This window comes from Aspergillus tubingensis, assembly GCF_013340325.1.
Source record: "Aspergillus tubingensis WU-2223L DNA, scaffold_2, whole genome shotgun sequence".
Taxonomy (NCBI): Eukaryota; Fungi; Ascomycota; class Eurotiomycetes; order Eurotiales; family Aspergillaceae; genus Aspergillus; species Aspergillus tubingensis.
Window position 1 is genome coordinate 128,134 of NW_023336276.1, and position 27,824 is coordinate 155,957.

A 27,824-nucleotide genomic window follows, 5' to 3' on the forward strand; every position below is an offset into this window, starting at 1 on the left:
TCGGATCCATGCTGACCGTCCCAAACAGGCCATCGACGAGCTTCAGATTCGATAGAGACCAGGCGAGAGGATGGCTCCGTTCCGTGATATTCGCGTCGGAAACTGTGCTGCTTAATCATCCCGAGGCGCACGCTGGTTGGCCCGTCAGGTGACTGCCGATGGCTACTCCCAAGGCAATTATCATCCCGAGAAGCGCAGCCGCGAAAAAGAAAGCTGTTCTCCCATCAACACCCCAAATACTTCCCCCATCTTCTCCCGCATAACCTCACGTCGGAGGATACTCTTGTTCTTGTCACCCTTCTCTCCCCGACAAGACTTTTTTGATCCCTCTCCTCTCCTTTCTTCTAAATACCTCAGTCACCATGTTCAAGCTTGCCCGCAGCAAACCGGTTACGACAGCTTTGAGGGCTGCGACGGTAAGCATCCCTGGGCCCTTTTGCCCTTACCTTCTACCAAATCTTCTAAAGGCAGATCGGCGTGCTAACATCTCCGTTGTTGGCAGGAATCTTCCGTCCAGTCCCGTGTTGCTCAGCAAAAGAGAAACCTGTCGATCCACGAATACCTGTCTGCGAACCTGCTCAAGTCGGTGCGTCGGGCACCCAAAATTCTGCTGTAAAATTTCGCCTTGCAATTATCACTAATACGATACTACAGTATGGCGTCGGCATGCCCAAGGGTGAAGTCGCCCGCTCCGCGGAGGAGGCTGAGGCCGTTGCCAAGTCCCTCGGTACGTTTTTGTGATCCGCCATGCTCCAACCCAACAGTCGCGACGGCTACTAAGACGGGGACGTTATAGGTAATGACGACATGGTCATCAAGGCCCAGGTCCTTGCTGGTGGTCGTGGTAAGGGTACTTTCGACAATGGCCTTAAGGGTGGTGTGCGCGTGATCTACTCGTGAGTGTGACCCGCGTTATTCCGAGTCTTCCCTTGCGCTGATATTCATAAAATTTTAGGCCTACCGAGGCCAAGATGTTCGCTAGCCAGATGATCGGACAGAAGCTCATCACGAAGCAGACTGGCGCTGCTGGTCGTCTTTGCAACTCTGTCTACATCTGTGAGCGCAAGTTCGCTCGCCGCGAGTTCTACCTTGCTGTCCTCATGGACCGCGCCTCTCAGAGCCCCGTCATTGTCGCCTCGTCGCAGGGTGGTATGGACATTGAGGCCGTCGCCAAGGAGAACCCCGAGGCCATCATCACCACTCCTATTGACATCAAGGTCGGTGTGACCGATGCCATTGCTCACAAGATCGCCACCGAGCTCGGCTTCTCCGAGCAGTGCGTCGAGGAGGCCAAGGACACCATCCAGAAGCTCTACAAGGTCTTCATCGAGAAGGATGCTACCCAGATCGAGATCAACCCTCTGTCTGAGACCTCCGACCACAAGGTCATGGCCATGGATGCCAAGCTTGGCTTCGATGAAAACGCCGAATTCCGCCAGAAGGAGGTCTTCTCCTGGAGAGACACCACCCAGGAAGACGCCGATGAGGTCAAGGCTGCCGAGTAAGATCTTCCTGGCTCTTACGATCACAACGTTCGAAAGCATTCTAATCTACGGCATAGGCACGGTCTGAACTTCATCAAGCTTGACGGTGACATTGGATGCCTGGGTATGGGTCCCTCAAAATCGACTGATAAGAATTATGCTAATGGTCCGCCATAGTTAACGGTGCTGGTCTTGCCATGGCCACCATGGATATCATCAAGCTCAACGGCGGTGCCCCCGCCAACTTCCTCGATGTCGGTGGTGGTGCCACTCCCGCCGCCATCAAGTCCGCTTTCGAGCTCATCACCAGCGACCCCAAGGTGACTGCCATCTTCGTCAACATCTTCGGTGGTATCGTCCGCTGCGACGCTATTGCCCAGGGTTTGATCAACGTCGTGCAGGAGATGGGTCTGCGCACCCCCATCGTTGCCCGTCTTCAGGGTACCAACATGGAGCAGGCTCACAAGCTGGTATGTTCTTACCATCAATCGGGGGATCAGCGTAACGAAAACACAAGCTAACTGACGTGATTTGCAGATCAACGAGTCTGGTCTCAAGATCTTCTCCATTGAGGATCTCCAGAGCGCTGCTGAGAAGTCTGTCCAGTTCTCCAAGGTCGTCAAGATGGCCCGCGAGATCGACGTTGGCGTTGAGTTCACCCTTGGTATCTAATCTCCGAGTCGGGTTTGGATTTATAGATGTGTCACCTTGTCTACTGCTCCACTGTCTCTTGTACTCTTTTTATTTTTCCTTTTATTTTCCTTACTTCCCTCTTGGTTTCCCCCACTCCGATGGCCGGGGATTCAGAAGGTTCATGCGTGTTCGATGGTGCAGCGAGATGCGGAGCAATAGGCCGACGGTTGGTGACCATGGGCTTCGTCGACGATGCTAACGCACTCCTGCTGCCTAGAATAAGATCGGTCATAGGGGTTGTCACAAACGAGTTGCTATAATGGTGAAATGAGACGGATTCAGGCAGAGAGAGAGCACGAGGGGTATCTTTATAGAGAGCATTTGATGGTCCTGTATATCGTCCATTTCTAGGTTCATTTCTTATGTCAAATGTATTTTCCCTTTTTCTGTGCCCCCTTTGGTGTCGTTGGGTGATGATACCCCTCACGCTGCTAGAAGCGCCAGATCGGTAGACTCTGGAGGATGTACGTCCTTGAACCGCCACACTTTCACATCAATCTCGTGGAGCAGGAGAATGAATTCCCTATCGCCGCGGAGAGTGAAGAGGTTCGAGTAAATGCCGTCCGAGGCTTCTCGGGGCAGCCCGAGACTCATAGATTTGGCCGGGCGATGAGGGATTCGGGACGCTGGGTTGAAGATCCAGATAGCCGGTTTCCCCCTATCGCTCTTCACATAGTAGAGAAGATCGCCGTCCAGCACGGTCATGCAAAAGGGGAAGTAAGGTGTGCATTCTTCCTGGAGCAATGTGTGCATGTGGATTTTGTCCCGCTGCGGGTCGTATGAAACTACGAGGACATGGTGCAGGTTGGACGCTGTCGTTGTCGACGACGGCGTACTGAGTTGAGACGGCGGTTTGCAGATAAAGACAGCTAAGTTGCTAGCAGAACTGTTTGATACATCGGCAATGCTCCAGTCAGGTTGAATAGGGGACGGTAAGTGTAGTGTATAGGGGGGAAGTGGACTGGTGATGCGTCCGTGGTCATCAAAGGTGTGTTTTACGACACGTAGTCTGTCCCAAGGCGAATGGCGAGCGTTCATGGGATCATCTCCTTTTTCGAGGACGAGAGTAGTCACGCTGTTGGTGCTGGGCTGCAGGCCTATCAATGCCAGGTGGGAAGTTACATCGATGGTACGAGCGGCTCGCGAGCCCATGTCCCAGTAATAGATCTTGCTCTCCTCGTCACCAGCTGGAGAACAATAATTGATACTCAGAGCAACCTTGAGACCACTAACAATGAAGATCCGAAAGCTGAAAGCGGGGATGCGGAACGAGGCGTGTTCTTCCGTCTCGAGGTTCCAGGCGTGGCAGTATCTAGACTCGGGATGAGCTGGGTGTCTAAAGTGTTCCTTTCTCGGCGAAACCACCACAAGATATGGTGTATCTTATGTGTACTTACGCACGCGCGCTGACTGCGACCACCATGGAATCGGAGAGACGCAAATCCCAGAAAGAATCTCGATTCTCCGTGCAGAAACGCTGGGTGGAGCGCTTGCAGAGACCGTGCACGACGACATGGGTGCCGTTGTCTAGCCAAGCACACCTTCCATTGGCGTAATCCAGGCATTCAAGCTTTGAGCCATCTGTCGGAAAGAGGTTGGAGGCCTGAAGATTGCAGATGGGTAGACCACGCTCCAGCCGGATTCTATACTTGGCATATTGGGTGAAGTGGTCAGCTGGGACATGTTCTGCTGCGAGCACATGCCCTGTGTATTGCTGGTATACAGCACCCTGGATCAATTCTGACGAGAGTAGCTGGTGCCACTTTCTAGAGACCTGGTGGAATGTGGCTTGAACTCAGTCTCGGGGGTCATAGGGGTGGCTGGTCACCTTTCCAAGGCCACGGGGGGGATGGCAACATACTCTATGAAGGATATGGAGGTCAGAAAGGTCGAGATACTGAGCGATTTGAACTGCGATTTCTGGGGGGGAATCCGCTAGAAGATCCATTTGAAAGGAGCGCTGATTGGTACGCTTTTGTACATCGCGCCATTCATGGGGGTTCAATAGGTCTAGAATGCGATGATACCTGTCGGGAAGGGCTGCATGAGCTTAAGCTAAGATGGAGGTTTTTGAAGGGGGAAAGAGGGGAAAGGAAGATCATCGATGACGGATGGATGGACAGTCATACGCATCCTGTCGAGCTGAGCTCGTATTCAGATGAGTGAAGAGGGTGATGATTTGCTGTATAGAAGCGGCATCGGCGGCCATGGCTGACGGCCAGTCGACGCTATTCTAAGACGAGGTCTCAGAGTCTCAACTACGGAGAGGTTGATAGATGGTTGATAGATGGATAGTAGTTTGGATGGTTTAGACAGTCTGGGTCTGGTGGGTGGATGGTACTAGTAGAGGAAAGGGAAGTCCGATAGTTAACTAGTTAGTAGGGAGTAGAGTAAGTAGTTAAGGCGAGCCGTCCTGCAGGGTCTAGAGCTGCTCAGACAAGGCAGGCACGCAGGCAGGCACTCTTCTCATCTTTTATCACTACTACTTTTTATTTTTTTACTACAGTACACATTGTGAAGAAGGAAGAGTTTCTGTTTGGTCATTTTTTGGATCTCTTCGGTTTCTCGCATTATTTATTATTTCGAGAATTTGGCCAAGTGCCTATCTAGGAGCACCGACAACTTTTTTACTGAGTACTAAAGTACTCCGTAGCACTGACTTGCATTCTTGATCCATCCACCAATAAATACTATGCAAAGCACGACCTTATTTTTTTTAGTTTCGTTCCCTCTCCCTCTTCTTCCCCTCCTCCTTCTTTCTACTTCCTCTCCCAGACTTTGGGAAGGGCTTACGTCGATCGGAAAGTGACGAGGGGAAAAACAGGAAACGCTGGGTCATCGATCTACGGCGCAGCCCCAGCAGGCGATCGGAAGGCGAAAAAGCCAAAAGCAACAGGAAGGATGGAAGGAAGGGAACAAGTTAGTTTTTTGGGAATGGATGGACCAATGAAGAGCACGGCGATGCTTCGGGAAGCGGAGACACTTTTTTTTTGACTGGCGATGATCCTCAACTTCCAGTCTGGCCCAGACTCTTCTTGGTTCATCATCTGTACTAGAACAACCATTCCATCTCCATCCTGCAATTTTACTACTACCACTACCACTACCAGTACTAAGTACTAAGTACTAAGTTGACTGAACTAGAACTGGACCCAAACTGTTCATTTAATTCTTCATTCTTTTCTTCTTGTTTTCCTTCCAAGCTTCTCTCCACCAATTCTTCTTCATCTTCTTCTCCCAATCCATTCCCCATTCTTATCTTCCAACCCATCCACAACTTAAGTACTACCAAGTACTCCTAAACCTACTACTGACTACTTACTCTTTGGGGATTGCTGCTGGTTACTCTTCTTGCGGGAAAGAGAAAAGAACCTGGCAGGCTTTCCCCCCCCCAAATCAATCAATCTATCTATCTATCTATTCTTATACCTATTATCATTCAATCGATTTTCTTCCCCTCTACTTCCTATTATTCAACAAATTTCCCCATCTTTAATATAATTATTTTCTTCGATTGTTATTTTTAGTTGATTGCATTATTCCCCTTCATTAATTTACTTAATTCCTGAAGAAACTCTGTCTTGGCCTACTTCTTTTCTAAGGCTCAAAAAAGTAAAGGGCAGAAAAGGAATTAAGTACTTTTTCACTTTACGCGAATCCCGTCGTCTACTCTCTTCTCTCTGCCTCGCTCTCTTTTCTCTCTCTTCTCTCTTTCTCTCCGTCTGCTGCGGCTCCCTCCTCGGCCGCCCCGTTCTCATTCCTTTTCTTTTCCCTCCTCTTCTCTTCCTCTCTTTCCCCCCCCTCCCTCCCTCCCTCCTCTTCCTGCTTCTCCTCCTCCCTCCCCCCTCCCCCCTGTTCCGCCGCGCGAGATGAGCGGTCTCGCCGATCCCCCGTCCAGAAGTCCGCTTATCCTCACTGCTATCGATGCGCCCGGCAAAACCCGCAAGATTCCTGTCCTTGCCTCCTCCGTTCCTCCCTCCAGCCAGTCCACCGGTGACCCCATGGAGGTTACTCCTCCTGCCTCGGGCGCTGCGCCCCCCATCCATAGCAGTCCCGATAGCGACCGGGCGGGCGCAAGCAACACCACCGCCACCAATGGTTCTACTGAACCTTCCAATGTGAACCACCATGCCGCTCCCACTCAAGCCATCGGTGCGGCTGCTGCTGCTCAGCAGCCAAAGGTCGTTCAGACGGCCTTTATTCACAAGCTCTACAAGTACGTCGGAGGCCATTTTTGTCGTTCATTCTTCCGTTTTGTTGCTTCCTTTCGAATACCTCCCCCGTTCCCCTTACCCTTCACGGTTACGGGCTCGAGCTAACAACACTGTATAGTATGCTAGAGGATCCCAGTATTCAGCACCTCATCTCGTGGTCGAGTACGAATGACAGCTTCGTCATGTCCCCGACTTCCGAATTCTCCAAAGTCCTGGCGTTAGTCTTCCCCTATCGTAGCCTATCGCGCTCTGTGGGAACTAGCTGCTAACGAACAGCTCAGACAATACTTCAAGCACACCAACATTTCGTCCTTCGTCAGGCAGCTGAATATGTACGGATTTCATAAAGGTATGCGGGCTGAGACAGCAAATAGCATTGCCCCGACCGTTATTGATACACATGGATCCCAGTGAGCGATGTATTCCACACCGGTTCGCCAGACTCCGCTCTGTGGGAGTTTAAACATGGGAATGGCAACTTTAAGCGCGGAGATCTTGTGGGTTTGCGAGAGATCAAGCGGCGCGCATCCCGTCATGCATTGATCCATCGCGACTCATTTCCTGGTCACAAGGCCGCCGCCTCCCAGCCCGGCACCCCCGCTGAGCCAGTTCCCGATGTCACCGAGTCCCGTTTGATGAACCTGGAACACTCCATGTATGACTTGCATGCTCGTCTAAGGAACGCCGAAGAAGGAAATGCGACCCTTAATGCAAGATGTCAATCCATGGCCGAGAGCTTAACTAGGTGTTATCACGTAAGTTGACGGGCCTCCAAAGCGATCGCAACATCTAGTGGTTCTGGTTTGCTGATTCTTCTCGTCGTCCAGTGGACTCACTCAATTTCACGTTTCCTCCAAGGCATGATCCCCGATCGCGAGAGCCTTCTGTATCGAGACGGTAGGCCCATCCACCATTGATAGCCCCAACTGCAGGATTGACTAACGAGTCTGGTGTAGTGGCCTCCATGCAGGCGGAATTGGAGAAGCACCTTGAGGCTGTGCGGGCCCTGGAGCATCCTCCGGACCCATATTTGGCTGTCCGACAACCCTACGTCACCGGCATTTCTGGCGATGCAGGTCCGCCGCTGTCGCCGCGCCAAATGCCCCCGGAAGAGAGTCGCCGCCCATCGATGCTGGACCCCTCGAGGGCCGGTATGATTCGGCCCCCAGTCCCCCCTCATCTGGCCGTCTCTCCGCGGCGGTACGGGTCAATTGGCGCTGGAAATTCTTCCCCCAGCTACAACCGTCCGCAAGTGCCAGCGGTCGTCACTCCGCAGCAACCCATGCCTCATCCTCTTTCGTCCGTATCCTCTCCGCCTGGGCCTAATCTTGCGCGCCGACACACTTCGGCGGACATCAGACAGCATGGTTGGCCGCCACCGGGAGTGTCTCCATTCCCTTCCGCACACCCCCCGCAGCCAACGAACCCCTGGTCTCCCTCTCGACACCGGACTCCGACGTCAAGTGAGCAATCGGTCCGAGATGTGTTAGCCCAGTATGAAATGGGTGCACCGCGGCGTCTGCAGGAACATCGACACCCAACTCCCCCTTTGCACCCCGATCAGAATCCCCCAACCGATAACGGCTGGTCTTTAGGACCTAGATTCCCTCGACACGAATCGTCCTTGCCAGCAACTCGACGTTCCAGCATGGCCAGCAATGTTCATTCGCTTCTGAACCCGGCTGATACCGCTGAACGGCCGGACGAAGACCAGCATGCTATGGCCGACGATCGGAAACGGAAGCGATTGGAATAAACTCAACTTCATCATTATTACTTGCTTCATTCATATCCTTGATCCGGGGATTCTCGCAGGAGCATTGCTTGGCGCTGATATTCGGGACCCTACCGGAATCGGAGCTATAGACTTCTTGTTCTTCGGGGCGCACGTTTTTTTATATTTGGAAAGGGGTAAAGGAAAAGCATATCACCAGGAGAAACTCACTCTCAGCCTTCATTTCTGGACTGGTACTGCATCTTGTGGAGTATTGCCCATCTGTACTTTCTGTGTTTATCTTCTTTCTGGGTGGGAACATCTACTGTACAATTGACACAACATACATGGATTCCAGCATGTGGAACCCGTGCTTACCGGGCATGGTTTGGACGGCACTAATCTGTTTTCTTCTTTTATATTTCTTGGACAGCATTGCTTTCTGATGGTGGAAAGCCCTTGCACAGAGAACCGTTCTCGGGCTGCTCCGCCTTCCTGTTGTTATATTATATACCCTGGGTTTGGGGTGGTGGTGCACGATATTGTGTGGGTATAGTAATCTAGATTTGCAGAGGACATAGTGATATCCGGCTGCAGGCGCACAATCAATGAGTCTTTTTTTTTTGGATCTGATGAACAATTCTTGACGTATTCACAAATAACTGTACACAGTGAACTAAATGGGTATATTCATTTCCTTGAGGTTATACATCTGATTATATCGTAGACTGGGCTCCGTTAAGGTGAGGTGAGAGGGTGTCACAAATATCCTTGTTTACCTCTTCTTTCTCTTCTTCGACCGCTCAGCCAAGATCTCATCCAAGAAGCTCGTTCCCTTCTTTCTCCCCCTAGCGGGCCGTGATGAAGCTCCCGGTTGCTTGTCCAACTGATCGGCTTTGCCTTCAGTGCCATCACCGACATCACTCGTCTGCTTTAATTCTCCAGATTCACCTCCAACCGTCTCGGATTCCGTCTGAGCTTGTGGTTCAGACGCCTTGCGCTTTTTCGCTGACATAGCTTTCTTCTTCCCTATCGCCGCCGTCCGTCCCTCTTCCTCGTCATCATCATCCTCTTCTTCCGTTTTCGCCACCCCATTCTTAGTGGGATTTGTTGACGCAGCAGCAGCATCGTTACTGCCTCCCTTCGCAGTCGAAGCCTTCTTCGCAGCCATAACCTTCTGGTAATTCCTTCCTAAGAGCTGTTTCCGTAATTTGTCATTCGAATCCAATTCGGTCCGATTCCAACTTCCATCCACGGCTTTAGTAGGGAGTGGTGCACCGACTCCTAATCTATACATTGGGTCCATTGTTAGTTATGATATTTCTATTAATTGTTGCAATTTCTCTTCGAAACCCTCCTCTACCCCCGGAAGATACTCCAGAGAAAATGAAGAAAGCATAGATAGATAGAAAGAAAACGAAAGAGTAACATACGTCTCCGGAACCGCCGTGAAAATCTCATCCTCTTCTCGCTGTAATTCCTCTTCGGTTTTCTTGCTGTTCGCTTGATCGTCTGTCGTCGGTGCAGGTAGCCATGAGGCAACGAGACGCTGGCTTCGAGCTAGCGCTACGTTGGCCTTATTGAGTATTATGTCTGTTTCTGATTTTGATGTCGACATTGTGTCTGCTTTTGTATATTTTTGTTATTGGGGTTTTCGGTGGTTTGATTGCTCGATATGGATGGAACTTTTTGCGATAGCAGGGCGGGATTTGGTGGCAGAATTTCTGGGCGGTGGAGTGCGGGATTGCTTTTTTGGGAGGGGATAGGTATTAGAGGTAGTATATGGGTTGTGATCTTGGTCATATCGAGAGAATAATTCTATCTGGTAGGTAAGTAGTATATGATGGTTAGATTTCGTCAATTGGACGACTACAGTTCCATGTGAATGTCTACTCGCTTTAGGATCATTATGCTTCCTTGTCACCTGCATATATAATCTAAGCACCACCATGGCGGAGCAATATATACATTCTCTACATCTAAACAGCAGGAGTATAGTCTATGTACAAATCTAGTCCAAACACCAAGCTAATCCACATCAATCGTCACACAAGGGTATTCGTAGTAGAGAAGAGAAAAATGCCACTAAGCAGAAAGAAATGGACCGGGCATCATTTCACGCCGATTCCTGCTGATGCCGTTGCTTCAGTTTCTTCTCCGTCTTCATGAACTCTCGAATCCCCACAGGGATACTCGCGAACAAGTCATCGTCCGAAGTAGGCGCCGACCAATTGGTCTCACTGCCACCACCATCGTCATCCATGCTCATGCTAGCTGAGCGGACTTCCGCTCGTGGGGTATGCCGCATATCCGAGGCATCACTTTTGGTCGCACCCTTCGCCTTGGCTTGTTCAAGCCTGAAGGCCCAGTCCTCCAGCTCGTCTCGGAAATCGTCCCATACGCAGTGGACACAGCCACTCATGCAGCAATTGTCGGGCTCCTCCGGTCGAGGAGGGATGGCCACCCCGTTTATGGTTTTCCAGGTCTTGTCCGGTGCGGAGCCCGGATCGTAGCGTGAGGACCGGCCGGGACCAGCTAACCGAGTGCCGAAGACAATGGCCATCTTTTCCTGTGGTGTTTGCGCCTCTGGCTTGGGCTCTTCAGTCTTGGTATCGGTTGTCGCGTGCTGTCGGTAGGGTGAGCGAGTGGACAAAATATCGTAGTAATAGCCCGATAGCGGATGCGCTTGACGGGATTTGGAGTCATTCAAACTGCCCGCCTGTGTGTCTTGGACGGTGGCATATCTGCGGGTGCTGGAGCGCCGAATGAATGGGGTGACGGCACGTGGTCGGGTCAAGCGAGATGCATCGGGTATGCGCGAACCGGAAAGATAGACATGACAACGTCTGAGGAGGGGCGAACGAAACGCCAGACAAGGAGCGTCCATGGTGAAGTTGGAGTTGCGACAAGAAGAAGAGGAAGATCGGAAAGAGATGGCAGAAGATGAGAAAGCGGCGGTTATGTCATAATCCCGAGGCTGCAAACAGTGCAAACCGGCAAAGCAGTGATGTTGTTGATGTTTGGAGATAGCGCTTCCCACAGACGCTGCTCTATCCCCTCTGCGGAGGTTGTCTTTTATTGAATTCGCATGGACGGCTGATTAGGTGTTTTGTCTTCATCTCTTCACGAGCCGCTACACAAGCGACCCCGACCGCGTTCCCCGTCAGCGCGTCGCAAATGAACGACCCCGCGCCTTCTTAGGATGACCCCCAGCAGCGCACCAGTCAACGAATGTCCTACCAAGCTCCCACTAGAGCGAGCTTAGCCAGATCGCATCCCACCCTTCTCGAGACTGAGAATAATAAGTCCCCGGCGAAAACCATGCAGAAACCGAATCAAGCCCGAACGAGAGCGCTCGGTCTACGAGACCGCAAGGCCCTGAGACCGTCCTTGACCTCGACTGCCAGCCCTCTGGGCTCCCTCAAGGGTAGCAAACAGTCGCCTGCGTCATCCCTTTCTGGCCGTCGCTCTAGCGGTCTGGCTGCCTTTGCGGCGCCTCCAAGGCGAGTCTCAACAAGAATTACTGCCTCCGATCTCGTGTTCCGGTCTCCATCTGCATCCCAACAGAGTACAGAAAAATTACCACCACCTACCGATACCCCGGAAAACCAATTGGCGTCGGAACTGGACAGCGCGACCGGTGATATAGATGCGAATGAGGCCTTACCACAACCGTCATTCCAGGACATCCTAGACGAGCCAGACCTGCCACCGACGCCGACCCAGTTGGGCCTGGAACGGCCTCCAGGGCGGCCAAAAGGACTTCTAAGCAGTAGCCCGAGCTCGCAACAGGGAAAGTGGGGAAAAAGAAGGAATACAGATGGTCGAGAACAAAGCCCGTCAAAGCTGAGGAAAGTCGACTATGGCGAGGCAGGAGAATCCGCGGATTCAGGCCTCTTGTTGGATCGGACTTATCTACCGGAGGAGATTTTGACGAAGCGCAAATTGAAGAACAAACTCGCTTCTGAACTACAGCAATTGAGGAACGAAATCTCGGAATTGGAGACGTGGTCGAAAGACCTGGCGCAAGATGAAGCCGGTGATGAGCGAGATTTGACCGGGTTAATGTAAGTTGCACACGCTTGTCGCGCCGTCAATGACTTGCCACTGACTGGCCAACAGTACTTTGTTAGCAGCAACGAATCCTCCTCAATCGACCCCAACGGCCTCAGGCGAATCCTCCATATCGTCTCTCATATCTTCGTTGCTCCCTTTTGCCACCAAGGGACCCCCGAAACCCCCACCCGAGGCCCCTCCAGTGAACCCATTTGCGCTTGGAGAGCAGGCGCAAACAAAAGCATATCTAACAGCCCTTGCGCCGTTACAGCTTACGGCCTACTCTGAAACCATACCTAATTCCACCCCTGATCTTGTCTTAGAGAGACATACTCTCCAGTTTTCCGCCCCGCCTCCCTTCCCTTCCAACCGTTACAAAGTATCTGTAACCTGCGACGTCAACCCAGAAACACAAAGCTTGGTCTCCATATCATTTGCTTCACAGGCGAATGGAGAAGATACAAGGACCCCAGAGGATCTACGGCGTTGGATCGACACCAGGCTTGCCAATCCCTTGCTTAAACTAGATGTTACAGGTCTGTGCTGGGGCATTAACCGATACTGGGAGGCCATGGTATCGCGTGCTGAGTTATGGTTACACATGGAGGAGCAACATGCAGAATTAATCAGTGGACATGCGAAACGGGACCATGTGACTAAATCGAAGAGCGCAAGCTCGCAACCCCTTGGCATGTCAGAACTGCGTCAAATTCTCCCGCACCTCGAGCGCACGTCTATGCTCTTCGAATCCAAGAGCGGCTCACTGAAAGTTCTTGTGTCATGCCAATTAACACTGGACGAGTGGACAAGTGAGCCACAACTAGCACCGGGACTTAGCGTTTCTCTATTATCCGAGTCCGACAGCGGCTCCAGGCGCAAGGTGGATCAGGAATCCAAACGCCTGTTCCAATCCATCTTGAATCCGAACGAGAACAACCAAGCTGGAAGCAGCGGCAGCGGAGTCTCTGCTAGCACAATTCTAAGAGCTACAGACTGCGTCTTGCGCGCTTTGCTCAGTACTAACTCTAAGAAATGAATACCCGGATCATTTATGATATAATCAAGTGCTAGATTAATTGGAATAGACGGATGTCAACGGCGTTTTCCTCATTTTGGATGGGATGGGAAGCGATAGGGGGTTGTCGACGTCGGCGTCGGCGGCGAATTTGCTCGGCGGTCTTTGTCAATTTATCGAATCCTTCGGGTTTACCTTCTTTTCATGTAATTTATACGCTCCTGACCTGGCATCTCATGCCCGGTGAATTCATTGGATATGGATCTTGTATTGGATGGCACTAATTTTGTATCTACCTGGGTGGCTTGCAGAGGAAGTGTGTGAGATCTAGGTTGTGGCAGCTGGCTGATAGTATAAAACACGATAGTAAGTCCATTAAAAATGTATGACCATAAGATTATATGCAAGGATCTTATCAGACAAGCTAGGCTGCATGACAGTTATCCACATACAGTTAAAATTCATGCCGAAACTACGAACTAACATCTACTAGATACCGAGGTGGTCACATAGAATATACTCCGTATATCATCGCATTTGTACACTAGCTTGCTCCGTGCCTCAGCGTGCTTCAAGTCTACCGTTTCCAAGTGGGTATTTTTGAGGTGAACCCGAAGCCTGAGGCTCGGTTCCCGCGTCCTTCGGTAGATAGATCGAATGGGCAAAATCGTCCGGAAGGAACATAAAGATAAAGACGACAAATAGAAAGGAGGTTGGGGTCTTCACTTCATTCGCGTTAGGGTGGGAGCTAGTAGCTTTTCTGGGAGACATGAAAATTTGGGACATTTGCATTTCGAGGGGGTTTCGGAGCTTTTTATGTTAAGGACAAAGGTGAAAACGGAAAATAGAGGAGCGACGCCATGCCACACAAGGTACTAATCCCCGACTTGAAAATTGACCCGATCATCATTAGCTGTGATTCAAGATATCTATTTCTTGGCGGCAGACTCCTCATCAGCCTTGGCCTTAGCACGCTTCTCCCGGATACCCTTGTAGCGAGCCTCGCTGCGGGCCTCACGCAGCCGGCGGTAAGCAGCCTCCTCACCCTTGGGGAGGTCGTCACGCTTGACCTCGGTGACGGCCTCAGCGAGAGTGGCGTTCTTGATGGGGAGGGCACCACCGACACGGGTGGCGAAGCCCTCGGTCTTGCCCTCGGCGAAAGCAGCCTTGGCAGCGTTGACCTCCTCAGCGGAAGAGTCAAGCTTCTTGAACTGACCGCTCTTGCGGGGGAAGAGGATCAGGCGAGCCTTGTAGTCCTGGAGGCGAGCAACATTGGCGACGAGCGACTCCTTGGAGTAGTTGACACGGCGGTGGTCAACGGCGATACCGACGGTGCGAGCGAGCTTCTTGGGGATACCAGCTTCCTATAGTGCGAGAAAAAATAATCGTGTAAGCCTCCGTCCAAATATTCGTCCTGCCCAGTCGCCAGGGCTGATTTCCAAGCGCCATCACCAGAATCTTCTTTCTGATGACATTGTCTTGCACACAAGGGACGAATTTACCTTCAGCTCAGCGAGGGTGAAACCACGGCCAGCACGGACACGGCGGTTGTACTTGACGGTAGGGCAGCGCACAACGGGGCGCAGCTGGTCAACCGGACGAGGAGCAACAGCGGCGGCCTTAGCGAGACGGGCCTCACGACGGCGGTGCTTGCGGCCAGGCTATTGAAGCAAAAAATACATGTCAGTCCACCACGCATATAGGAAAAAATTTTCCCATCCCGTATTCTTTTCCAAATAGGCGAGTCGCTCGTTGTAGATAGGAATCGGTTGGGTAAAAGGATTTTATTTTCGAGAGCGTACCTGGTCGAAGTGCACGCGGACACGACGCTGCCAGTCCTTGTGGAAGTCTGAAATCGAAACCCATCAGTCCATATTATTCCAGCCGGCCAGTTGAAACCCGATATATTGAACAATATCCACCATCGTATCCTTCCTCGAGCAGGTTCACTCACGCTGGTTGAGAATCTGGTTGTTGTGCTTGATCGCCTATATCCACCAAGAGGTCCCAGGTCAGCACATGAAGTCCTTTGCGAAAAAATAGCGTCCGATCATCAATTTGACAATCTAGCGACGCTATTTGAGCAATATTGGATAGAATAACGCACCATTGTGACGGATGGGGATCAAGGCCGGGAGATTGTCGTCGTCGTCGTGGGTGGTTGCTGGTCGTATCTCAAAACTCCTCGTCTCACTATTAGGTGGAACTTTTTTTGGTGTGGCCAACCGCGCAGAGCCGCATCGCCTCGCTTAGCGAGCCCTACCCTGCTTACCCGTTTCGGAAGGTCACCCCCAGACTTTCTCCGTGGCAGAACGGTTCTTGGGATCTGGGACTGCCATCCAGACTCGACTAGAATGATTGGAGTCTTATGTTACATGTGTATCTACGTCAACTTTTATTCTCATTGCCTGGTGGTAGGCTCACTGGCTGCTGGAGTGTTGCGACTCAGGCTGTGCTTCTACTCTTTGCGACCGACCGCCCGTACTGTATTGTTCTTCCCTGGTACTAGTTACTTCCAGGTAAGTTCGTTGCCGTACACGCTTGTTACATCGTTACACGCTGAGTAAGACCCATGTGACTTGGCGGTTCGACGAACTTGGAAGTTAACGGGAGGTCCCTCTGCGAGCCATCTACCAAAGCAGTATATGGAATTATTCGCTCGACCGATTGCAGATAATACATCAGTTAACAATATCTTATTCATGATGACATTATGTCCAAATCTGCCCAACTATTCGTATTGAAGCCATCAACATACTGAGAAACCATAGAGATACTCCTGTGTGATAAATCCCAGAACCAGTTGCCAATAAGTCGTAGTACCCTTAGAAAAAAACACCCGGTGCCCCATCGGATTTTACAGTTCATCATTCGTCACAGACCCCCAGGAAGGGAAGAAAAGTACATAAGAAACAAAGTCAAGATCCAAGCAGCACCCGCTTTGAATAGCAAGCATATCCAGCCATAACCAGCTTTGACCCGCAAAAGTGATATGCGACTAGAAGTCGTGGCGGTGAGGAAGTAGATAGTAGATAGACAGCTAGAAGCCCGGTATACGTGATACACACGCTCCATGGTTGTGCACGGGTCATGCTTATTTATTCCAGGTGTCAATGCCGAGACCCACCCTCTCCTCCGCTTTCATTTTCTTCGAAGACGCACCATCAAAACTCGCCTTGCGTTTAAAACCAGTCGATGGACGCTCAACACCTGATTTCCTCACTTGGCCAAACAATTTGGTCTGCAACAGTGTGCTGGACTTGGGTGCATTCGCGATGCCTCGGCTCTCACGACGGTTGCTGAAAGCGTGGGGACGAAGCATGCTGCTAGCAAGAGCTCCAGCCTCTGATGCTGGAACGTCTTCCTCCGTTTCAGCCTCCTCGATGTCGGACGCCGATATAGTGCTGTCTCGATCACGGTGGCTATCATGAGACTCCCTGCCCGGTGTGTTATATTGGTTCCCTCCAGAGGCCATCCGAGCACGAGACGGTGTTACGGGAACGGAGGCGAGTGTGTGGTTTCCACGCATCTGGCCATCATTATGCTGCTTATAAGTACGGTTCCGGTGTGGTGTGGATGTGACACTCGGTGATCCTCGATTGAGGACACGGTCGGCAGCAAGGAGTTGCGCAAACGGGTCATGGCTATCGCTACCGTTCATCTGATGGCCATCGTGCTCCACATAGTGAGGTACAGGCCTCCTCTGAGAAGCTTGCATTTCTCTCTGGGGGCTGGGTGACATTGGACCATGTTCAATCATCTGAGAGAAATGCTTCCGGTTGTCTCTGATACGCTCTTTCAGCAACTTGTTTTCTTCCTCAAGAAGGTCTGACCTCTCCTTCTCTTGCTCAATTAGCTTCTTAGCCCGACGCAACCGCCGATCAAGTGTGGCATTTACTCTTCCAAGCTCTTGATTGCGCTTAAGTGCAAGCTCTAGCTCCACATTAGAAATCTGCTGCACTGCTTTGATTTCAGGTTGGCAATGACGGCTGCGATACTCAGAGCTCTGAATGATCTCGACCTCTCTTCTAGCGAGCTGATGCTCTACCTCGGCACGCTTGATAGCTTCGTTACTAGTAAACGATAGCAGACTATTTTGTAGCTTGAAGTGCAGAGCTGACATGCGAGCCTCTTGGGCAACACTCAACAGGTCTTTAGCCATTGCTCGGAGCTTCGATTCATCAGCGGTATCGAGATCATCGGCAGTGGGAAGGTTTTCTGAGGCGCCATAGGCAACACAGAGGGTCTTTTGCATATCGGGAGGAGAAGCTAGCAAGGAGCTCGAAGTAGATCTTGACCGTTGGCGCGGGGCTCCGGGAATTTGCGATGATGGTGGCGGCGTCATATCAGATGAAGGTAACGAGGGTGATAAAGATTTACTCTGGTCGGAATGTGATACTGGCAGTCCAGCGCCTACACTCAGGTCTGGGGATGCAGACAGACTTGCACGTTGCATGGGCGTTGCGGGGCCGGTGATCTCTGCAGGAGGGGCAAGGGAGCCTTGCGAGAGCTGAGAATCAGGATCTTGCGACATGACAGATATCAATATGTAGAAACAGGTAAGTGATACCCGTCGACAGGAATGTTTGACTATAAGTAGGTCAGCATTGGCTGCATCAATGCGTTGTATTGAACAGTTGTCGTGGGGCGGTCAGACGCATACCAGATCCGAAACACGATCGATCAAAACTACGGCTAGTTTGATGAGCTCGCTAGGTAAAAGTTGATTGTTTAAGCTCGGTTGCTGTGTAGAGCCCCTAAGGGCAGGAGCGGAAAGAAGAAGAGAGATATCCTAGAAGGAGCAAGACCACGATGCAATTGAGGATTGACTGCCACAAATCGAATGTCCTCGAGTCGCTCTATGATGGATAGCTGGGTCGGTGCGCTTATCACTGATAGGGCCGTTGAAGCACGTTGGTTGGACCGAAGCAAGGCACTTAATAGGCGATAAGGAGGCGGTAGCAGAGAGTCCCGAGCGGAAGACCTAAGATAGGGGAGTGATAGAAGACGGATGGAAGACGTTTCCAGAGAGCAAGGGGAATCGGAGAGGGGTATTGCAGATGATAGAGATAGGTGAACAAGATGAAGGAAGTAAGGAGCGCGCCGGCGGAGGGACGGTTTGATGCCTTAAGGATGTTTGTTGCGGGCGATGCGCATTTCGGGGAGGCTGGGAAGTCGCTTGCGATGCTCAGCCTCGACCAACCACGACCAACCACCCGCTCCCACGTGAGCCCAACCGCGCGCTAATCCTTCACTTTGCCTGATCCAGCTAGCGTCCAGATCCGCGACGCTCAGAAAAAGGTAAACACAAGCCGAACCCCATGGGCCACAGCTATCGTCACTCGGGCAACCGATGGCACTGGATTCATATTGATCCTGATTCAGTATTTAGATCTTCTTTGATAGGTTCAATGGCTTAGGTTCTATTAAACACGGCCCAACATGCTTAGTTTGCCAAGTGATTAGCAACATTCCTCTCATCTCAAATCTACTGTATGACTACTCAGTAGAGAACATTATGGGGCTGTGGAATGTACGCTACGTATTCATTTTTCCGATTTCCTAGCTCTTCTCCTTTGATGGGAGATATGTATGATTTCAAAAATGGTGATCTTATATACTACAGTAGACGATCTCGACATAGAGGAATTACTCAACGCCCGGGGATTTGCATGGGAATGGTTGGGAGAAGATAGGGTCATCTGTTATGTGAATGCCTAACAGATCGGGAGTCGACGCCAGAATATGTGGATTTCAGGCTTAGTAAATCAGGCCTGGGAATTGGTTCATCCCATAAAACTAATGCGAAGCTATTGGGACAGTAGGGTCTAGACTTGCAGACACCAGGCATTCCACGTGAGTTACTTTGATGAAGTATGCTTCTGAAAAGTGCGAGTTTGGGCTTAAATGCCAACGCTATCACAAGGAAACTTATTATGTTATGTAAATATCACTAGTTACATGATTTTAGCACTTGTAGATCCAGACTTTGGTAGTAGATAAGGCCTAAGCAAAGGTTTATTCGTAACCATGGCATATGGGACGCGGAGCCACTAGTAGTTCCGTGTACTAGATAGAGTAAGGCTCCATATTTGACCATGACATACAGCTGGCTTCTTGCTAGTGACAGGTTCGTTTAGCGACAGGCTGAAGAAGCAGTGTCCACTATCTATTTATGGAGACTGGTCCTCATGGATGATAATGTCAGCGACTTGTCATATCTGTAACCATCTTGCCTGCCTGTAGCCCACACCAGTTGCAGTATAGAGCTGCTATTGCTAGATATTATATATGCACGCTTTTCTTCAAGCTGAAGGAGCAAAGCACATTCCAAACCCGTCCTGGGTCTCCTCCAGTTCCATCGGGACGATCACGCCGATGTGGGGAGCGGATCAGGGATCTTGCAGCCTCAGGCAGCAGCACATGCGGCGATTCCCCCTCGTGGGAAGTTGTAAACAATAATCTATTCCGGCCTCAAGTCCCTGAGGACAGCACTCCAGCAAGAATCATTGCTATTGCGCTCGCGTAGCGCACCATCCCGGTCCTGTTACTCAAGCGTCCCACTGCCATATTAAATCGTCATGTCTCTCTACCTGTGAGCGAATTACACTAACTATAACTCTCACAATCCGCATCACCATACCTGGCACTTTCGTCCACAAGTGCTTAATCTCCATTCACAACCCACGGAAAGATGGATAACCCACAGAAGACCCCCAGCCGACCGAGTGGCATACCTCGCTTGGCCTCCAGATTACCTCTACCGACGTCTGCCGCCAATAAATCCCTGCGTCCCTCCCCCTCACGCGAGAAGCTACAAACCGACCCAGGTCTCCATGCCAGTCGTTTGAGCAGACCTTCTCAGGAGCCCGTCTTCAAAAAGCCCCTACCGAAATATACGGTGCCAAAGAAGCCCTTAGGTACTCAGCGACAAGAAAGAGATATCTCTCAGACAAGGACAAGCGATGCGGGGGGAACAGAACCCGAAGGGGCACCAAACAACAAATCCCTTTATCTGGAGGCCGACTATGCACCGGCTCATGATGCAGAGCCTCGGGGTCGCACACGACCATCACTGTCCGAACGAACAATCGAGACTCTTTCCCAAATCCCTCCTTCGCCTAGACCGCAGAGCAGACAATCCAGTAGTTTCTTCGGCGCAACTAGTCCCATGCGCTCGCCGTCTCGTCCGCCGTCTGCAATGACAAGCTATTCAAGGTCGCCGTCAAGGTCATCTTCTCGCCAACCAAGTGGAAGCGACTACCTTTCCCGTCCATCCTCGTCCATGCGTCTTCCGTCGAGGAGTGGTCCATCGTTTTCTGCGAACAGTGCAGCATCCGATCAAAGCTCCATTCCAAACACAGATAGTCCATCGAAACTGAAACCGCCTTCTACTAGGATAACACCCTACGGCCGGAAAAGTGACGTGACATCCGCTTCCAACCCTCGTCAAGCACCTACCCGGGTGTCTACGAGGCCCGCCGAACCTACTGTAGATGCTCCGCAGGAACGCCTCGAAGTGAAGAAAACCCGGAAGGTCCAGCAGAGTCTCTCGGCCCAGAGGCCATCCTTGATGGGTACACGGTCGCCATCGGCAAAATCCACTTCATCAGATCTTACTCCGGAACAGCAGACTGAGATGGAAACAAGAAAGGTCTCGAAATCATCTAGCGCTCTGAGGGAAAGTATCGCAAAGGCGAAAGCCGCGCGCAAGGCCGAGGCTCAGAAAGCCACGAAGCCGACAACTGCAGCCGATGGGTTCAATTTTGATACGGAAGATCCGTTCAACCAAGGTCCTAAGGATCCAAACCATGGACTTCTGCGAAAGCGCATTGATGCAGGTCGAACTTCCGGTCACTTGAATATCGCGGCTATGTCTCTTAAAGAATTGCCAAAAGAAGTCATGACAATGTACGACTTCGATACCAATTCCACCTCCGATTGGTATGAAAGTGTGGACCTTGTTAAGTTTATCGCTGCGGATAACGAATTCACGGAGCTCCCCGATGATGCATTTCCCGATATCGATGCACACGAGCTAGACCCAGAAGTTGACGAAAAGGGAAATCAATTTGGCGGGTTGGAACTTTTAGACCTTCATGGCAATATTCTGCAATCGCTACCAATAGGCCTCAGAAGGCTGGAGCGGCTGCACACCCTGAACCTATCAAACAACAATCTCAGTATGGACGACATAAAGGTTGTTATGGACCTATCAACTCTCAGGGATCTGAGACTTGCCAGGAACAAGCTTCAAGGAGGTCTCACTCCGGATATCGGACGCCTTTGCAACCTGGAAGTACTGGAATTGCACGAGAACTCATTAACAGAGCTTCCTGGAGAGCTAGCAAAACTGGCTTCCCTCCGAGTCTTAAACGTGGGAAATAACCAGTTAAGCACTCTACCATTCGAAGAATTGCACATGCTCCCGCTCAAGGAGCTCCACGCCCCGAAAAACAAATTGAAGGGGACTCTCTTGCCAGCTTCTGTGCCAAAATTCGAGACACTACAAATCTTGGACGTAGCCAGCAACGCATTGGTGAGCCTCTCGGAGAACAATGGCCTCGAACTTCCCAATTTGCAGACTCTAGCAATCAACACGAACCGCATTCAATCTCTACCCGATGTTTCATCGTGGCAAGCTCTCCTGACCTTGTTAGCGGAAGATAACAGTTTATCAGAACTTCCTCACGGGTTCACTGACCTGAAAAATATCAGGAATGTGGACTTCACTGGTAACGATATTTCAAGACTGGACGAGAAGATCGGCTTGATGGAGAGTCTCGTCACCTTCCGCATAGCCAATAATCCCCTGCGGGAGCGCAAGTTTCTGAGCATGAACACGGAGGATCTGAAGCGCGATTTGCGTAACCGATGCGAACCGGAACCGCAAGATACAGACGACGAAGGTTCTGTTGCGACTCAGTTTACGTTGGCGCCAGAAACACCGGTCCAGACGGCCTCCTGGCAAATCAAGTCTGGTGGTGTCGTCGACAGGTCCTACACCGATCTGCGGGATGTAGAAGTACAGGAGTTGGAACGCATCGATTTCCCCGAAGTCCGATGCCTCCAATTACAACACAACGAGTTACAGTGCTTCCCTGTTCCAGCGCTTAGCATGCTCGCATCTAACCTAGCCGACCTGGATCTTTCGAATAACCCGCTCAATACTGCATCTCTCTTCTCAGGGCCCCTTTCCCTTCCCTCTCTTCAGAATCTCACCATAACCGCCGCCGGCTTGACTACACTTGAGCCGCTACTAAATAGCCTTACTGCTCCAGGTCTCACCTACCTAGATGTCTCATCCAACCGCCTCTCCGGACCGCTTCCTGCCATGCGCCGGAGCTACCCGAACCTGACAACATTACTGGCTTCTGATAACCGAATCAGCAGTCTCGACTTTGAAGCTGTGCAGGGTCTGCAGGTTCTAGACGTAGGAAACAACGATATTGGCGTCCTGCCGCCGAAGCTCGGCCTGTTGAGGGCCGAAGGGTCTAGCAAGAACTGGGGCAACGGCTCGCCCTTGCGACGCTTCGAAGTGGCAGGAAACAGTTTTCGGGTTCCGCGTTGGCAGGTGGTAGCCAAGGGGACCGATGCGGTTCTCGAATGGCTCAAAGATCGTATCTCTGAAGATGAACTACGCGAGTGGGAATCGGGCGATGAATCGAACGAAGAGTAAATCTGCAGCATAATGTGTGAATAGGTACAACTAAGATCGAGGAGATCTGCTTGGGAGGACACTTGATTTCGGCTTCTTGACTCATGTATATTATACCATCTAAAGCGCACATACATACAAAGCATTGGTATCTAATATCTCGCAACCTGATCGTGACTATGTACTCTCCCGGAAGACCTCACTGCTGCTACATGAACATATAACTCAAGAACCTATACTGGGGTTCAATTATGAAAGATGTTGCGCATGCCTATTCACTGCGTCGCATCGATAACAGACTTGCTAACTTGGTCCATGACCTTCAGCCAAGTCCTGGCCCAAGTGGTGAACTTGTCCTCTTTCTCTTGCGGCGCATCGGCAGAATCAGTCACATCCAAGGGAAGACTAGCTAGGTTGACAGCCTTGACGGCGCAATCCTTTGTCTTGCGCATGTATTCGAGAGATTTCTCTATGTTCGCCTCGTACAACGCGCCGGCTACCTCGTCAATATGGCCAGGAATCTGCTGCAGATACTTCATCAGGTTTTCCAACTGGCCGACGAGTGATGGCGAATCGGAAGTTTTCTTTAGTCGATTGGCCGTGATGGTGGGGTATATCTGGGAGACCGGTTTCAGGATCCGGAGAGCCGACTTCTTCTGCTCGTGAAGAGCTGCCGTATCCTCATCATCATCGTCATCATCCTCCTCATCGTCATCCTCATCGGCCTTGCCCTTCCCGTCATCGCTCAAAAGGTCATCGAAGAAATCATCGCCCTCCTCATCGGGATCCCACTCCTCAATCTCCTGGACCGCATCCCGTACAAGATCTCTCCATTCCTCCACACGTCGAACCACAAACCCGACCACACCCTTCGCTGCGATATCGATCAGGACATCGCAGGAGTCCCACAAGCGCCCGGCCGCCACCGTGACCGCATCCTTCTCTGACTGCGACAAGCCAGCTTCCTTCTTCTGGGCATCATCCGCCTTGTTCGCAACCGTCTGTACCTCCTGAAGTAGTACTGTCGTTTCTTTCAGTGCCGTTTGGGTCAAAGCATGCACTTCGGATTGGAACGCCTTGGTGTGATGGGCCGGGGTGACGAGGAGTGCTGCGGCGACCAGGGAGGGCAGCACAGACTCATTCAAGGCATTGATAACACTCGTAACAGCGGAAGGGGTAAAGGGAGAAGTAATCGTGAGGAGCGAGAGCTTGGTGGCTTGCGATTTCAGGGTTGCCGACGCGGCGGAGAGGAGGGGTAAGGCATCTTTTGCGGAGAGGTCGGTGGAAGAGGAAATATCGCTGGAAGGGGAGGCAAGGGCACCCTGGAATTGTTCCAGGAGCGTCAAGCTCGTCGTCAAGGTGGATTGGAGTTTCTGCGACATTTTCATGCGGTTGCGCTGTTCGGATCGAGCCGGTTTGTTGACTGGCTTATTGGAAGGAAAGCGATGCGGACGGACTGGACGGGCGGAGAAATTTGTTGTTGCTGCGGGGCGCCTTCAACTTTCCTTCTGATTAGGGTTCTGCGGGGTCACCTGCGACTGGTTGGCTTGTCCGCGGATGTACCTGATACTATATAGATTGATGTTGATGTCGGAAATGCTTTTCGTTGATTTGAGATATGATTTTAGATATGCTTGCTTGCAGGTTACTTTTGAATTCTACATTGATTATACTACTACTAGTCATAGTAAAATTAGTGTGGGCGACTTTTTACTTCATTCAACTGTAGCGCATAACCCGCTGAAATATATAGCTAGTATAAAACCTGCAATTTCTACCAACTGATGTTTTGAAATGTACTACTACACTACTAACTGACCAACCAGTGATACAAAGTCGAATAAGTTCATACAGAGGGGCTACAATCTTTGCTCATTTCATTATTCTCTTGCCCCTAGCCTTTATTGACTGAAGGCGTGTCCGTACTAACCATGGAGGAATATCCAACTCACACCAACCACGACGATGATGAAAGCAACACGTTTGTCAGACATGGCAGGCACAATAGTAGACCTCACCAATGCAATACCAAGGCATTCCATGTGAACGTAGATATAAATATTGTACTCCATGAGCGACCAAAATCCATGCCCTAAGCCTGTGCCCTCATTTACCGATTTGGGAGCTCGACAGCTTGGCATCTCCGATCGCCGACCGAAAGCTCCGTCGCGGCCATCTTGGTTTTAGTCTTGTCTGCACTTCTCCATCTCCAGCCAACCCCTTCACCAGTAATTTCCCGCGCATTTCACCTCTCTAAATAAAAACGCCCATGCCCTCTGCATCAACTCTAATGACCTAAACCCCTTTGCCAAAAATGGGCACCACCAAACCTCGCCCTTCCGGCCGGGCTTCCGTCGCCAAGGTCCAGTCTCTCCCCGACAAGACATTCGTCATCGATAATGGCGCATACACCCTGAAAGCCGGCTATGCGCCGGACTCTGCACCTCCAGAGGACCAATCGAAAGCGCTTGCAGCTTGCACCGAAATTCCAAATGCGATCGTCAAGACCCGTGGCAACAAGATCTACGTCGGCTCTCAGCTGAACACACATGTGACGGACTGGAACGAGTTGATGTTTCGTCGTCCCGTTGAGAAGGGCTACATTGTGAACTGGGAGGCTCAGAAGGAGATTTGGGAGCACTCGTTTTTCGATGAGAAGACCGTGCGCAGTAAGGATTTGCGGATTACGGATCCCGAGGACACGACGTTGTTGTTGACGGAGGCGCCGAATGCATTGCCGGCGCTGCAGAAGAATGCAGATGAGATTGTTATGGAGGAGTGGGGGTTTGGAGGGTACCTCAGATGCGTTGGTAAGGATGCTAGGTGGTCGTACGTTGATTGCTTGGAGAAGGTGATTGCTAACAGAGACGCGTATTGCATTTAGGACCATCGATGAACGCTTGGAATGATGTCCAGTCGCTGTTCGGGGATCCTATTGTGCAGGAGGCAAACACAACGGTGTCTCCAAAGGAATGCTTATTGGTGGTCGATTCGGGTTACTCTCACACCACCGTGACACCGATTTACAAAGGACAGCCGCTTCAACGTGCCATTCGCAGACTCGACCTTGGTGGCAAGCATCTTACGAACTACCTGAAGGAAATGGTTTCAGTACGGCAGTACAACATGGTGGACGAGACTTATATCATGAATGAGGTCAAGGAAGCTGTCTGCTTCGTTAGCAACAACTTCGTCGGCGACATGGAACAGACGTGGAAAGGCAACCGGAAACGCGGCCTGCCAGACCCCAGCGAGGGGGTGATGGTGGACTATGTCCTTCCTGATCCCAATGCAGGCAAGAAGGGCTTCATGCGACCGCATGATGCTCTCTTGAACGCCAAGAAAAGGAAAGGAGGTTTGTCGGGGGCCAGCGCGGAAGCACTATCGGAAGACGCTCTGGTCTTGGGCAACGAGCGCTTCGCTGTTCCGGAGATCTTGTTCACTCCCAGCGACATTGGCATGAAGCAGGCTGGCATTCCGGATATTATCATGCAAAGTCTTTCTGTCTTGCCTACCGGACTGCATCCCGCGTTTCTGGCCAACGTTTTGGTCGTCGGTGGCAATGCGCTACTCCCAGGATTTGTGGACAGACTGTAAGTGTGGCCTTCATATGTTTGGCGGACTGGTATCTTGTTGCTAACTGGGTGGCAGGGAGTCGGAATTGCGCCAACTGGCTTCCGCGGAATGCGCTGTCCGGGTGAAATGCCCGCAAGAGTAAGAGCTGCTGCCCTACTTCCTGACTACTGTCTCTTTGAACTACGAGCTGATGATCGTAATCTTTCTATTCACAGCCCGATTCGCTCCGCCTGGTTGGGGGCGTCCCGATTTGCTACTAATAAAGACGAACTCCGGAAAGTCGCCATCACCCGGCAAGAGTACCAAGAGCACGGTTCTTCTTGGGCAAGTCGAAAGTTTACTGGTGCTATATAAAGTTCAGCGGGCAATGGCTGTCTTGGTGGAGTTCAGGATTTTGCATTGATTGGAGTGTTACGGGGTTTGATGAGGGATGCTTGCTTTCCCTGCTTGCTTGCCTGGGTGCTGTTCGGTGTTTGTCTTCATACTTTTTAGCGATTCTCTGTGATACCCTCGAAGATGTTGGCCCATCCCAAGCCAGTGGAATTCATAGAACAATGTCATTATGTCATTTCCCATCGGGATGGGCGATGATGGTTTATCATTGCTCAGGGAAGTGGTGAGAGGTAGAGGCAGCGCTAGTAGGTCTTCATGCACTGCTCGACCACGCCAGAGACCAATACGTGAACCGACGACCAGTCTTCGGACTGCTGTTGGGCAGTGGCTAGTTTAGTTTGGTGACGATCGGAAGGAAGGAAGGTGAGCGAGCGAGCGAGTGATTGTGAGTCATGGAGGGGATTGGGGGAAAGAGTAGTAGTTTGTTGCGGTGAGGCTGGGATGGGCTTTGCTTCCATTGCTACCTGATCTTCTTTTCCTGCTCGCCCCGCAGTCGAACACGTCGACACCCTCAACCGACGGTCAACCGCATGGTCGCGCTCCATGCGCCAGCTTACTTTCTTTTCTTCGTCTATCCCGAATTCCGGTCACCAATAGTCCTCATCTATCTCTTCCGTATTCTCGCGGTTGGTCGAGGAGACTAGCATGGACCAGGTGGTGCCCCGCCGCTCAAGGTCACCCTACAGCTGCACACGGACGAATGATGTCAAACTCTCTAGCGGGAAGCGTTGTCTGAGAGGTATCTCTAGCAAATAATGGGCGGTGGACATGTGGCATTCGACTGCCTTACCCATGGCATGGGTCGCTTAGTTGTCGCGCGATATACCCACCCTCCTCTAGTCTGGCTCTCTGGTCATCCCGGATGATATGCCGAGCAGTCCAACAAACAACCCGAATGATGTCTATAAAGACCCTGGCAGCTCTCGCGCCGGCTGCCGGCGATTTTATGCTAGTTATTATCTCCTACCAAACTCAATTTACACCATACATACATAACTTTCAGAACTACAACTCCATTCCA

General features: G+C 51.2%; 11 protein-coding genes across 11 annotated transcripts; 5 read left to right on the forward strand and 6 right to left on the reverse strand.

Moving 5' to 3' along the window:
• Window positions 1-362: 362 nt before the first annotated feature.
• On the forward strand, window positions 363-2,156 carry AtWU_00597 (succinate--CoA ligase (GDP-forming) subunit beta; the record flags this gene model as incomplete). Its single annotated transcript, XM_035495712.1, has 8 exons — window positions 363-416; window positions 503-586; window positions 655-727; window positions 797-896; window positions 956-1,501; window positions 1,562-1,608; window positions 1,662-1,954; window positions 2,022-2,156. 8 exons carry the CDS (start codon window positions 363-365, stop codon window positions 2,154-2,156), a joined length of 1,332 nt encoding a protein of 443 aa, XP_035351605.1.
• Window positions 2,157-2,600: 444 nt separating this feature from the next.
• AtWU_00598 (F-box domain protein) lies at window positions 2,601-4,125 on the reverse strand (the record flags this gene model as incomplete). Its single annotated transcript, XM_035495713.1, has 3 exons — window positions 2,601-3,489; window positions 3,575-3,951; window positions 4,039-4,125. The coding sequence occupies 3 exons, from the start codon at window positions 4,123-4,125 to the stop codon at window positions 2,601-2,603; spliced, it is 1,353 nt and encodes a 450-aa protein (XP_035351606.1).
• Window positions 4,126-6,046: 1,921 nt separating this feature from the next.
• On the forward strand, window positions 6,047-8,147 carry AtWU_00599 (HSF-type DNA-binding domain protein; the record flags this gene model as incomplete). Its single annotated transcript, XM_035495714.1, has 6 exons — window positions 6,047-6,393; window positions 6,510-6,608; window positions 6,673-6,740; window positions 6,803-7,146; window positions 7,219-7,288; window positions 7,348-8,147. The coding sequence occupies 6 exons, from the start codon at window positions 6,047-6,049 to the stop codon at window positions 8,145-8,147; spliced, it is 1,728 nt and encodes a 575-aa protein (XP_035351607.1).
• Window positions 8,148-8,880: 733 nt separating this feature from the next.
• Window positions 8,881-9,723, reverse strand: AtWU_00600 (DUF3245 domain-containing protein; the record flags this gene model as incomplete). The annotated part of the gene is made up of 2 exons (XM_035495715.1): window positions 8,881-9,394; window positions 9,539-9,723. 2 exons carry the CDS (start codon window positions 9,721-9,723, stop codon window positions 8,881-8,883), a joined length of 699 nt encoding a protein of 232 aa, XP_035351608.1.
• A 498-nt stretch (window positions 9,724-10,221) lies between these two features.
• AtWU_00601 (oxidoreductase-like domain-containing protein) lies at window positions 10,222-10,992 on the reverse strand (the record flags this gene model as incomplete). The annotated part of the gene is made up of 1 exon (XM_035495716.1): window positions 10,222-10,992. One exon carries the CDS (start codon window positions 10,990-10,992, stop codon window positions 10,222-10,224), a length of 771 nt encoding a protein of 256 aa, XP_035351609.1.
• A 434-nt stretch (window positions 10,993-11,426) lies between these two features.
• Window positions 11,427-13,197, forward strand: AtWU_00602 (uncharacterized protein; the record flags this gene model as incomplete). The annotated part of the gene is made up of 2 exons (XM_035495717.1): window positions 11,427-12,172; window positions 12,228-13,197. 2 exons carry the CDS (start codon window positions 11,427-11,429, stop codon window positions 13,195-13,197), a joined length of 1,716 nt encoding a protein of 571 aa, XP_035351610.1.
• Window positions 13,198-14,105: 908 nt separating this feature from the next.
• On the reverse strand, window positions 14,106-15,286 carry AtWU_00603 (60S ribosomal protein eL13; the record flags this gene model as incomplete). Its single annotated transcript, XM_035495718.1, has 5 exons — window positions 14,106-14,540; window positions 14,679-14,837; window positions 14,979-15,025; window positions 15,131-15,164; window positions 15,284-15,286. The coding sequence occupies 5 exons, from the start codon at window positions 15,284-15,286 to the stop codon at window positions 14,106-14,108; spliced, it is 678 nt and encodes a 225-aa protein (XP_035351611.1).
• A 984-nt stretch (window positions 15,287-16,270) lies between these two features.
• AtWU_00604 (uncharacterized protein) lies at window positions 16,271-17,710 on the reverse strand (the record flags this gene model as incomplete). Its single annotated transcript, XM_035495719.1, has 1 exon — window positions 16,271-17,710. One exon carries the CDS (start codon window positions 17,708-17,710, stop codon window positions 16,271-16,273), a length of 1,440 nt encoding a protein of 479 aa, XP_035351612.1.
• A 2,160-nt stretch (window positions 17,711-19,870) lies between these two features.
• AtWU_00605 (uncharacterized protein) lies at window positions 19,871-22,855 on the forward strand (the record flags this gene model as incomplete). Its single annotated transcript, XM_035495720.1, has 1 exon — window positions 19,871-22,855. The coding sequence occupies one exon, from the start codon at window positions 19,871-19,873 to the stop codon at window positions 22,853-22,855; it is 2,985 nt and encodes a 994-aa protein (XP_035351613.1).
• A 254-nt stretch (window positions 22,856-23,109) lies between these two features.
• On the reverse strand, window positions 23,110-24,216 carry AtWU_00606 (uncharacterized protein; the record flags this gene model as incomplete). Its single annotated transcript, XM_035495721.1, has 1 exon — window positions 23,110-24,216. The coding sequence occupies one exon, from the start codon at window positions 24,214-24,216 to the stop codon at window positions 23,110-23,112; it is 1,107 nt and encodes a 368-aa protein (XP_035351614.1).
• Window positions 24,217-25,148: 932 nt separating this feature from the next.
• On the forward strand, window positions 25,149-26,764 carry arp6 (actin family protein; the record flags this gene model as incomplete). Its single annotated transcript, XM_035495722.1, has 4 exons — window positions 25,149-25,644; window positions 25,719-26,427; window positions 26,486-26,548; window positions 26,626-26,764. The coding sequence occupies 4 exons, from the start codon at window positions 25,149-25,151 to the stop codon at window positions 26,762-26,764; spliced, it is 1,407 nt and encodes a 468-aa protein (XP_035351615.1).
• Between the last annotated feature and the right edge of the window lie 1,060 nt (window positions 26,765-27,824).